This window comes from Danio rerio, chromosome 19 (genome assembly GCF_049306965.1).
Source record: "Danio rerio strain Tuebingen ecotype United States chromosome 19, GRCz12tu, whole genome shotgun sequence".
Lineage (NCBI taxonomy): Eukaryota > Metazoa > Chordata > Actinopteri > Cypriniformes > Danionidae > Danio > Danio rerio.
Window position 1 is genome coordinate 45,645,090 of NC_133194.1, and position 12,411 is coordinate 45,657,500.

A 12,411-nucleotide genomic window follows, 5' to 3' on the forward strand; every position below is an offset into this window, starting at 1 on the left:
TTTATTGAACATGCGACATATTGAAGTGTGATTCCAACTAGGCCTGAACGATTAACCCTTGTGTACTGTTCAAATTTACTTTCCTTTTGTTATGTTGGGGGCTGTTTTTGCTCAATTGACATCCATTATAATGACTTTTTTTATTGCAAAGCCATGACACGATATAATCATGCTTTCTTGATTGTTGGGGGTTTTCCCTGTTTGTAAGAGGTCAAATGGGTCATTTTTACTGTTGCTCATCAGTTGGCAGCATTAACCCCTCAGATAGGGTTTTTATACGGAGTTCTACAGAATAAAACAATATATTATAGTATGTGTGTCTGTGTGTGTCTGTGTGTGTCTGTGTGTGTCTGTGTGTGTCTGTGTGTGTCTGTGTGTGTCTCTGTGTGTGTGTGTGTGTGTGTGTGTGTGTGTGTGTGTGTGTGTGTGTGTGTGTGTGTGTGTGTGTGTGTGTGTGTGTGTGTGTGTATAATATAATATAAATACGGTGTCTACTGTCTTCTGAGAGCTGAGCTGCTTATTCAGATTTTCTCAGACATATCAAGATAAATGCTCATAGGTCTTTCTCCAATACACACACCCTATACTCTATACCAGGGGTGGCCAACCATGTTCCTGGAGATCTACCTTCCTGCAGATTTCAGTTGCTACCCATATCAAACACACCTAAACCAATTAGTTAGGACCTGAAAACCACGTGATAATTACAGGCAGGTGTGTTTGATATGGGTTGCAACTGAAATCTGCAGGAAGGTGGCTCTCCAGGAACAGGGTTGGCCACCCCTGCTCTATACCATAGGTCTCAAACTCAATTCCTGAAGCTCTGCACAGTTTTGCTCCAACCCCAAATCAAACCCAGCTGATCCTGCTAATGGTGTTCATGAATCTTTTGAACACCTCGATTATTTGGATCAGCTGAGGTTGATGGGATTGGAGCAAAACTGTGCAAAGCCGCCGTCCTCCAGGAATTGAGTTTGAGAACTATGCTCCATATATGGCCTGTTTCCACTGAGTGGTAGAGTTCAGTTTGGTACGCTTTTATGGCCGTTTCCACTGTTCATAGGTACCTTAAAGCGAACTGTACCGTACCATTTTTTGGTTACCCTTTGCAAAGTGTACCTAGGAGGACTAAATTGTACCAAAAGGCGGAGCTAGACGTGTAGCTGAACGCTATGCACGCTATTGTGTGTTGTTTTTAAACCCAAATAAGGACTTAATGCATGCTGTGTGTAGTTTTTCTGTAATCGATAACATATCGGAGACTGTAAGGGTCTGTATGTGTTCGTATATGTTGCATTTACTTATTGTTTTATTAAACTGCAGACGTTGCAGTAGGCTGTCATTGATCTGCAGTTATAATCAAATTATGTTTTAAAAAAAGTTAGTGATGAACATTTATACGCAAGTATTTATGTATATAAAGCATCTGTTTTGTGAGAAGTGCTTCTCATATGATATGTGAACGACCCATACAGCTTTACTGCAGACATTTTTTCGAGTGAGAATGAACAGTAAAAATAATAAAGTTGACCTCTTACCGACAGGAAAACCAGCAACAATCAAGAATGCATGATTATATGACATCATGGTTTTGCAATCAAAAAATGTCATTATAATAGAAGTCAATGGGGCAAAAAAATTAAGTAACATAACAAAAGATTAGTAAATTTGCCCAGAATGTATTGTTCAGTTTTTAAAGTTTCAAAGCATTTTCCCAAAATATCTGTCAAAATAAGATTTGTCACCAAAAATCATTTCATTTGCTGAAACAGAGAAAGTTGTGGCTAGATTAAGCCTCAAAATCAGCCCAGAGTGAATGCAAGCATCCCCAACAGCACACAAGGGTTAATCGAAATTTAAATTAATTATCTATTTGAAACATTGCAACTGGCTAATTGCAAAGACTGCAATATGAATGCTACATAAAGATATAAACATATTTATTCTCCATTCGACTTCGAGAGCAAATGAATGAGTGTCCTCTGTACAGCTCTGCCAATAGCGTGAGAACAGCTTCATTCACACCAAATCAGTGTCGCGGTCATGCCGACCTAAACAAACATGAGAGTGCAGGGGAGTGGTGGTGATGATGATTATGGCGTCTCACATTTATTTTAATTTTAATTAACGTGCGCTTTGTTTCACAAACTGTAACATTGTAGCAAATTAAGAACAGAGCAAATAATCTACAGGGCTGGTGACTAGTAAAAAAAGCATGTGAGCAGCTCTCTATCAAGCTCATTAGCATTATCTCTGCATATTTCATTTACATGTGACCGAACTTGTTTCCTAAACCAATTTGGAGAAATTTAGTAGTATTAGTGTTTCCCATGGAAATCAGACAGTAGCATTAGGATGCACTAGACCTTGAGTTTTCTTTACATCGGGTTTGTTTTCATATTTAAATCCTCTATTCAATATTTTACAGACATGCCCAGAGTTTCTTGGCTTTTATGTTGTCCTCCTTATGCATTTGCATTCATTTGTGACATGCTCTCTCTGATGTGGTCTGGTTTCTCCTGTCGCTTCACAGCTGAAGAAAATCCGATCTCTGCTGGTTGCCGGAGCAACAGACTATGATTGTTTCTACCAGCACCTGCGCCTGTTGGATGGCGCCTTCAAGTTGTCGGCTAAAGACCTGCGTTCCCAGGTGGTGCGGGAGGCTTGCATCACAGTGGCGTGAGTCACAACTTTAGCTCTGGTGTTAGAAAGATGTGTTTGCATTGTTTACATTTTATTAATCACATCACTGTGAACTGTACGCCAAAGCTGAGTGGACTTTTTTGAAGATGAGAAAGTACACCCATTGGATGACTCTTGTCTATTAGGCTGTTGTTGGTCTTTTGCTTTTATACATGCGGTGCTTTTATAAATGCGGTGCTTTTGTTGTGCTTTAGAATGCAATATTTAAATGTTTGTAAAAAAAAAAAGCCTATTGTACAATGCACTAATATTATGTGTTACCATAAACAATGGATTTGACCATACCATGAAATAAACGGTGGAGGATATTTTAAAATTATAGACTTTTTATTTTGGCTTTATGATATACAGTCAAAATTATTAGCCATTTTTTCCCCAAATGATGTTTAACAGAGCAAGGAAATTTTCACAGTATTTCCTATAATATATTTTCTTCCGAAGAAAGTTTTATTGGATTTATTTCGGCTAGAATAAAATCATTTTAAAGTCAATACTGATAGCCTTCTGAAGAAATATATATATATATATATATTTTTTTTTTTAATTTATTTTTTTTTTATTGTCAACAAAACCAATATTTTTTTAAAATAATAAATGTGTGATTATGTTATCTCTGCAGGTATCTTTCCACGTTATTGGGGAATAAGTTTGACCACGGAGCCGAGGGCATCGTTCCAGTGCTTTTCAACCTCATCCCGAACTGTGCCAAAGTGATGGCCACATCTGGCACAGCAGCCATTCGCATCATCATACGGGTGAGCAACACTAAGGACTTTAAAGGACTATGCAGGACTTTATCCTGTCTGACGGCTCTGTGTCTGCCTGTTTTGACTGCATGTTTTTGCATCTCCAGCACACTCATGTCCCGCGTCTAATTCCTCTCATCGCTAGTAACTGCACATCGAAATCTGTGGCCGTCCGGAGGTGAGACGTTTCATCTGTTTTTAAGGAGCACCATATATTTCTGTACACTGGGATATACAACAGGAATGTTTTGATTTTGTTTATTATCCACATATATGATGTGCATATATTCAATTCAAGTGTGTTTATATATCGATTTTTACAATAATTATTGTTTTAAAGCAGCTTTGCAGTATATATACTACAGCAAAACTAACAGATAAATCACTAGGATTTATCTTAACCTGGTTTTTAGCCTGCTATAGAGTAGGCTAGCTTCAGAGAGTAAGTCTCTGTCGTAAGTTCATTTATCCTGGTTTCATGCAACTCTATCAGGGCTAAATTCACCCAGGATATCTTGAAAACCCCCCAGTTTAATCCCCGATTGGATTTGCATACCTGTTCATTTATTTCTCAGATCTCTTTCTTCTCTCTCCATCTGTCAGGCGCTGTTATGAGTTCTTGGATCTTCTGCTGCAGGAATGGCAGACTCACTCTCTAGAGAGGTAAATCACAACACCCGCTAATCTAGCACTGCCTACTGATGCTGAAGGCCATGACTAGCAGCTGCTTTTCTCTCTTCTGTGTGTCAGGCATGCGGCTGTGCTGGTGGAGAGTATTAAGAAGGGAATCAGAGATGCCGACGCAGAGGCTCGAGTGGAGGCCAGGAAGTGAGTCCTCAGATTGTCTCATGTTTTTTTTCAGGGTTTCTTATTTCCTGCTCTTGGCGCATGTTCTACTGTAATCTGTTGTAGTCCTTTACTAATGCATGGAGGGCTGGTAATATAATCATCAATATCTATCAACAAACTGCATCACATGACCTCCCTTCCAAGCACACACACACTCTTGTTTTTGTCCTTAAAGCAGTCTGACTACAGTCGCACATCTGTTTGACTAGGGCCCTGTTTACCCTAATGCGTTTTAGTTTGAAAACGCATAAGATTTACTACGGTTACGCCATCCATCCACACTACGCCGAAGTTTTCAAGCGCCGAAAACGGAGCGTTTTGGATACGCTGGAGAGCCCTTTTTCATTCTTAAACGCTGCTCCGTCTCAGTATGGATGAGGGAAAACGGAGACATCTGAAAACGGAGGCGGGGTTGCCGAGATTTGCTAGCTGATTGGGGCTTTTGTGTCATTGCGTATCCTTCCCTTATTCATCAAGCCCCTATCACATGTCTATAACACATTACTTTAACGCTACCGGAAGACAACCGACCAGCCTTCACTGTAAACAACAACATGGACACAGAAATGGGAGCGTTGTTTTTGTACTATTGTCCGTTTTAGACGCCATTGTGCAGTTAAACCCTGCCTTTTTTACTACAGCAGCGGCATATGTTCGCTAGAACGCGAATGCCCAGAGTGTACGAATGGTCACGTGATATACGTTTTTGGTGGCATAGTGTGGACGGAGATATGTTCAGAAACGCTAGGTGAAACGCTAGTGTGGACGCGGATCTTTTTTTGATCTAAAAAAACGTTTTCAAACTAAAACGCACTATTGTAAACGGGGCCTAGGATTGAACCTAAGAGTATTGTAAATAGTGATCAATTTCTTACAGGGACATGATCGTTTTGCTTCAAGACCTCAGTGGGTCATCAGGAGCAATAGCTGTTGATTCAGACTCCTTTGTATGTGTTTATTTTGAATCATAAAACCTGTCACCATTACACAGCGGGGAAAATAAGTATTGAACACGTAATTTTTCTCAGAAAACACGGTGCTGTTAACTTGAGATTTTTACCGGATGTTGATAGCAACTAAAGAAATCCAGATATGCAGAGAAAACAAATCCAAGTATTTTTTTAAAAGGACGCGGTTCCCGTTCGTGTCATTGTCCTGTCTTTACAGTAAGTGAGCGATTAATGGTCTTTGTTTGTTTATTCAGAGGCAAAGTTAGTTTGTGTCATCAGCAGTACTCTTACAGTTTTTAAAGACAGACCTTAGTCAAAATGATTTAGTTACTAAGATTACAGACAGTAATATCACTACAATATTATGCGCTGAAAGATCCGCTGTAAATGCGGCTCTCCGAGTGTAAACATGTAAACACCGCAATCAAACTATTACCGTCGTGTAGGATTTTCTGCCCGTTTTGCGAGAGGATAATCTACACATGGCTGTCAGACGCTGTCTACTGAGTGCATCTTAGTTACTGAGAAATGTTGACGTTTTTTTTTTCTCCCATTCGCCGAGCTCTTCCAGCAGTTCCTCATATCCAATATTTCATTTTTCACGGCGGGGGCACGCATGAAATGTTCCTGAATGATAGTGAAAGTGCCAAACTGCAGTTAAAGACCACAAATTAATAATTTGGCAAATTATTTGATGACTGATATCCATGTAAACACAGTCACTGTCTTTCTCTCCTGCGTCTGTGTGTTTGTTTTTCCTCTGTGAAAATCAGCGCATGCTCAAACGGAAACTCCCATTTTTATGCAGAATATTCCCTCTTTTCCTCCTCCGACACTCCCACCTAAAAAGAGCTGGACTCACCCACTTCCCTGACTTTTTTCAAACTAGAGGTGTGAAAACACACTGCTGAGGCAGGGGGGATTATGTCCTTTTAAAAGAGCTTCTTCTCAGTCTATTTGGACCTAAGAAATGGAGGAAAAACTAGTGTAAATTTGGCAGCTGTACATTTTCTACCCCACTAAAGGCTTTTCTCTCATTATGTAGTTAATAAAGGATATACTGTTTTCATGTCACTTCTCACGTGTGTTTGGTTGTTTTCGGACGGAGACATAGTTGTTGGCGATTCTTCCTATTGTCAAGTCATGCAGTATGAAACTCCCTGTTGCCAGTGAATCTTACAGTGTAAACAAAGCAGCGATGAAATGCCACCCCAGATAGTCATGCAGTGCGAAAACATCTGTGACAGCTTTTTAGTCAGTGAAAGTCAGTCAATTTGACATTTGGTTTTGAGTGGGAAACCTGTGCTCTGCTGTTTTCTGTTGCACTTAATTTGTTCAATTTCTTCATTCTTTAATTGATGTTGTTCTCTTTCGCAGGGCGTACTGGGGGTTGCGGGCTCATTTCCCCGGGGAGGCGGAGTCTCTGTATAACTCATTAGAATCGTCCTATCAGAGGACACTTCAGTCGTGTTTAAAGAGCTCGGGCAGCGTGGCGTCACTCCCACAGTCAGACCGCTCGTCCTCCAGCTCGCAAGAAAGCCTTAAGTAAGGATATCTCATGATTACACAAGAGATCACCATTAGACCAACATTACAATTTAAATAAGAGCTCTGTGTTTTTCCTTGTTTTTCCACAGTCGGCCGCTGTCAAAGTGGTCAGCTGCTCCTGGCAGAGGTAAGATCTTCTGTGTGTGTGTGCGTGTGTGTGCGTGCGTGCGTGTGTGCGTGTGTGCGTGCGTGCGTGCGTGCGTGCGTGCGTGCGTGTTGTGATGTGTGTATCCGCAATAGTCACATCGCAAAGATATGTGAAGTTTAAAATTTTGAACTAATTTCGAGAGGAGCATGTGCTCATGATTGACCCAGCTGTTCCACATTAGCTAATCACAATCCTCCAATCAAATGATCCCAAGTCACTATATATATCCTCATTTCCTTTCTACAACTATCTTCGTCTGGAAGAAATCCCCTTCTTCCTCCTTTATCCAGAATGGGTGGCACGGTGGCTCAGTGACTAGCACTGTTGCCTCACAGCAAGAATACCAATGGTGTTGAGTCCTCGCTGAGCCATCTGGTATTTCTGTGTGGAGTTTGCATGTTCTCCCCGTGTCCGCATGGGTTTCCCCCGGGTTCCCCGTTTTCCTCCCACCATCCAAATGTGCTCTATATTATTGATAAATTAAGCCTAAACCTCTTTTATAATATCTCACTCTCAGGAAATCCGCCTTGGCCTCAGCAGCAGGGGAGTTTGAGATCGACCTGAGCTCAATTTCCCTTCGCCCTGAAAAAGGGGGGGGGGGGGGGGGGGGAGCCCTGGGCTCAAGGATCCCTTGAGCTCAGGGCTCTCTCCCGGGACAGCATGCCAAACAAGCTATGTATAAATCATGAGCTAAGTGTGATTTTCTTGAAGCAGTGTTAAGTCTAAATTGTAGTTGACCAGGAGCTACGGAATTGTAAATAATTAATTCAATTCAATTCAGCTTTATTTGTATAGCGCGTTTACAATGTAGATTGTGTCAAAGCAGCTTCACATAAATGGTCATAGTAACTGGATCAGGGTAGTTCAGTTTTTAGTGTTTAAGTTCAGTTCAGTTTAGCTCAGTTGTGGTTTGAAGTCCTTATTGTTACGCCCTCGGGGCGAAACAAGTAAAAAATAAGAGGGGGAAGCCAAAAATCACGTTACAAAAGTTTTATTTAAGCCCACTGTGATCAAACATTAGGCAAGAACGCCCCGCCAACTCGCACGCCGCTGGTCTCCGTCCCAACCCTTAGCCGGAAGAATCATACTCCCAAACAGTGGCAGGACGCTGATAAAGGAGCGCTCACTTAGACTCAGGTGTTCCCCATCCACCTGATTATGCCCCGCAATGTTACAGCGCATCTGTAGAGGGAGCAAAACAGACACACAGACAGACACGGAAGACAAATGACAGCGCAGCAGGCGTCACACCCTCCCCCATAAACAGGAAACAACGTTTCCATACAATAAACCATAAACATGTACATAATAAAAAGAAAGTGCATACAAACCCATATTTACAAGGGGGCCCTAGACAGGGCGTCGGCCACTATATTCTCAGAGCCTTTTAAGTGCCGAATGTCCAAATGAAAAGGTTGGAGAAACAAGCACCAGCGCATAAGCCGTTGGTTAGGATTTTTAAGCGAGTGCAAAAAGGTAAGAGGATTATGATCGCTATAAATCGTTAAAGGTGAACTATCTCCTCCCACATACACCTCAAAGTGTTGGAGAGCCCAAATTAATGCGAGCGCTTCTTTTTCGATGGTAGAATAATTCCGTTGATAACTATTGAATTTTCGTGAGAAAAAACAAACCGGACGCTCGATGCCCACATCATCCTCTTGAACCAACACTGCACCCGCTCCCTCTTTACTGGCATCCACCATAATCTTAAATGGTTCTCCTAGCCGGGGAGCCATCAGGACTGGTGCTGACGTAAGCAACGCCTTCACTGCATCAAACGCAGTTTGACAAGACTCGGACCACACAAATAAAGCTTTGGACTTAAGCAGATCAGTTAAAGGGGCAATCACTGTGGAAAAGTTTCTACAAAAACAGCGGTAAAACCCTACAAGTCCCAAAAAGCGCATTAATTCTTTCTTAGTGACAGGCACCGGATATTCATCTATCGCCTGCACCTTCGCCCTCACTGGACGCACCTGTCCTTGTCCCACTACCTTGCCCAGGTACGTCACCGTCGCCCCTGCGAATTCGCATTTAGCGAGATTGATGGTAAGGTTGGCCTGCGAGAGGCGATCGAGAAGGCGGCGCAAACGACAAAGATGCTCCGGCCAGCTGTCACTCACAACAATCGTATCGTCCAAATAAACGGTAACCCCTTCTAATCCCGCGACTATTTTGTTCATTAATCTCTGAAACGTTGCGGGCGCGTTTCGCAGCCCGAAGCTCATCACCCGGTAGGAGAATAACCCATCAGGTGTTATAAACGACGATAATTCCCTCGCACGCTCACTTAAGTAGACCTGCCAATAGCCCTTAAGTAAATCCAATTTAGTCACAAATTTTGCAGCACCGACCTGATCAATACAATCCTCCATCCTCGGTAGAGGAAAGGAGTCTGGTTTTGTTACTGAATTTAATTTTCTATAGTCCGTACAAAAACGGAAACTATCGTCGGACTTCCGAACTAAAAGACACGGAGATGACCAGCAAGAGGAAGAGGGTTCAGCCAGTTTATTGTCGAGCAAATACTGAACTTCTGCTCTCAATACATCACGTTTATTCAGGGGAACACGATAAAAGCGCTGGCGGATAGGCGTGGCTTCCCCCACATCTATATCATGCGTCAAAACACTCGTCTGTGTCGGTACATCGGAAAATAACTGTGGAAACTCCGATAACAACTGAATTAATTCTTGTTGTTGAGTAGCATCTAGATGTTTAAAATCGAATAACAACTTTTTAAAAGTCTCAGAATTCTTTAACCTACCCTGCAACACGCAATCATCGGGTGTTTTCAATTCATCCGCCTGCATATCCATCACATGATGCGCATAGTGCTCAGGAAAACTATCAACCAGCGCTACAGGATTTACCTGCATTGGTGTGACACAGTCTCGATTAAAATATGGCTTTAAAATATTAACGTGACAAACTTGTGTTTTCTTTTTACGATCTGGTGTTAAAATAGTGTAATTGTCATTACTGCCAATGTGCGTCACCTTATATGGCCCAGTGTACTTGGCTTGAAAGGGCGATCCCAACACCGGGAGGAGCGCAACAACCTGGTCTCCCACGCTAAACTGTCGGCGTTCAGTGCGACGGTCAAACAGGCGCTTCATCTTTTTCTGGGAACTACCCAACTGCTTTTTAGCTAGTTCCCATGCCAACGAAAGCCGTCGACGAAAACCCAAAACATAATCCGACAATTTTTCTGGCGGATCTAAATCGGTCCACTGATCGTGCAAAACAGCCAGTACCCCCCGAACTTTATGAGCAAAAACGAGTTCATTCGGGCTATAACCAAGACTTTGTTGAGTTACTTCCCGGGCTGACAGCATCAGCCACGGGAGGCCCTCCTCCCAATCTCTGTCCATCTCAACGCAATAAGCCCGGAGCAAGGATTTTAAGGTGGAATGGAAGCGCTCTAGCGCACCTTGACTTTGCGCATGATACGCAGTGGACAAATTGTGCTTAATCCCCAAATGACGAAGTACTTCGGCAAACAAGTTTGAAGTAAAATTACTTCCCTGATCGGACTGAATAACTTTAGGTAAGCCAAAAATAGAAATAAATTGAGTGAGAGCTTTAACAATAGCCTTAGTGTTAATAGAACGCAAAGGAAACGCGGCCGGATAACGAGTGACCTGGCACATCACTGTTAGCAGATATTCACTCCCCGCTTTTGAGCGAGGGAGTGGCCCAACACAGTCAATGATGAGATGCTCGAAAGGTTGGCATACGGCAGAAATGGGCTGCAGAGGCGCCGGTTTTAACGACTGATTAGGCTTACCAGTCAACTGGCATGTATGACAGGTTTTAACATAACTGGCGACATCTTTTTTGATTCGTGGCCAGTAAAAATAACGAAGAATTCTGTCATACGTCTTTTTAATGCCAGCATGACCGGCAAGACCATCATGGGCAGTTTTTAAAACTACCGGTCGCCATTTAACGGGCACCACCACCTGGACAAAAGGATCCCCCACACAAAAACCAGCATGTGGAGACCATTTTCTCAATAATACCCCATCTCTGATGAAATAACCCTGTGCCCGGTTCCGAATATCAACATCATCATAAACTTGCTCATACTGAGCTTTTAAAGTTACATCGCTCTGCTGTTCCTTCGAGAGCTCTTCCCTAGAAACGGCCAGTGGGTAATCAGTTAACGGAAAAAAATGTTCAGTACTAACAGGTTTTACTTCAGATTGCGCCCGGCTAGCAGATCGAGTCACTGCACAAGCAACAAACACATCAGGATTTTGCGGAGCACTCTCATCCAGACAGTCACAATAGGGAGGCGGGTTAGAAACTATCAAAGGTGGCGTTTCCCCAACCCAAACGCGTCCGCCCGCCAGATTATTGCCAAGAATAAGTGACACGCCTTCAACGGGCAGAACAGGTCGCACGCCAAGCTCTACATCGCCCTGCACTAAGTCACAATTCAGAGTCACTTTATGTAAGGGTACAGATAATGTATTTAATCCAATGCCACGAATTAACAACGACTTACCAGTGTCAGACTCCAGTGAAAACGGCAATATAGATTCCAAAATAAAGGAAGCCGATGATCCTGTATCTCGGAGAATTTTTACTGCTATCCTATTACCACTTTTAAGTGACACAAAACCATCCGAAATAAACGGATTAAAAATATCCTGGCGGTCTAACACGCTTGATGTATTCGCCGGTGTTTCAGCTGACAGAGCGGACAGCGGTACAGGACCCACAAGCGCAGCGGGCTTTACAAAACCGGCGGATTTAGTTAGCTGTGCTTTGGCACTTTTTGATTTAAGAACGGGACAATTTGATTTCCAATGCCCTTCTTCTAAGCAGTAGTTACAAGTCAAATCGTGTCTATTTGATGGACTTTTAGGACGCCTTGCCTGGTTCAAATAAACGGATGGAGAACTTAAGCAGGGAGAAAGGCGATCACTTCTGAACCCGTCTGCACGAGTTTTATGAATGAGTTCCCACTCATCGGCCAGCACTGCTGCCTGGGACGCGGTCTTAACATTACGCTCGGCAATGTAAGTGACAACAATATCTGGAAGCGTATTTTTAAATTGCTCCAATAAAACCAAATTTATCAGATCATCCAAGGTGGTCACTTCTGCCGACATACGCCAACGATTAAATCGCAAAGTTAGATCTCTCACAAATTCCACATGCGTTTGATTGGATTCACGCCCCAAAGAACGAAACTGCTGGCGATAACTTTCCGGCACACGCTCATAAATCTTTAAAACAGATGACTTCACATTTTCGTAAATTTGACTCTCCTCAACTCTTATGTTCTATTTTAGCTTTCTCACAATCTAAACGCCGTTTTTCACATTCAGTGTCGCGCTGCAACATCAACAACTCCTTCTGCTGCTCGAATGAAAGTGCACCAAACCCAGGTTGTATCGGAGCCGGTGCTTCCACCAGCACATTCAGATCAAACAGCGACGCTTTTAAAATC

At 42.6% G+C, this 12,411-nt stretch overlaps 2 protein-coding genes across 53 annotated transcripts in view; one reads left to right on the forward strand and one right to left on the reverse strand.

Annotated features, from left to right (window-relative positions):
- The window catches only part of clasp2 (cytoplasmic linker associated protein 2), a 109,376-nt gene that overhangs the window by 47,574 nt on the left and 49,391 nt on the right, over positions 1–12,411 (forward strand). For all 52 annotated transcript variants that reach the window (NM_001328259.1, XM_073930670.1, XM_073930671.1 and 49 more), the window contains 7 exons: positions 2,534–2,679; positions 3,323–3,458; positions 3,557–3,627; positions 4,053–4,112; positions 4,200–4,277; positions 6,626–6,793; positions 6,886–6,923. In NM_001328259.1, the coding sequence (NP_001315188.1) occupies positions 2,534–2,679; positions 3,323–3,458; positions 3,557–3,627; positions 4,053–4,112; positions 4,200–4,277; positions 6,626–6,793; positions 6,886–6,923 (697 nt within the window). The remainder of the gene's footprint in view (positions 1–2,533; positions 2,680–3,322; positions 3,459–3,556; positions 3,628–4,052; positions 4,113–4,199; positions 4,278–6,625; positions 6,794–6,885; positions 6,924–12,411) is intronic.
- LOC141379172 (uncharacterized) overlaps positions 7,920–12,411 on the reverse strand; it is a 5,567-nt gene continuing 1,075 nt past the window's right edge. The window contains exons 1-2 of the mRNA XM_073931911.1: positions 8,276–12,411; positions 7,920–8,126 (exon numbers count right to left, since the gene is read on the reverse strand). The exon at positions 8,276–12,411 is cut by the window's right edge and continues 1,075 nt beyond it. Of these exons, the coding sequence (XP_073788012.1) occupies positions 8,282–12,070 (3,789 nt within the window). The 5' untranslated portion in view covers positions 12,071–12,411 and the 3' untranslated portion in view covers positions 7,920–8,126; positions 8,276–8,281. The remainder of the gene's footprint in view (positions 8,127–8,275) is intronic.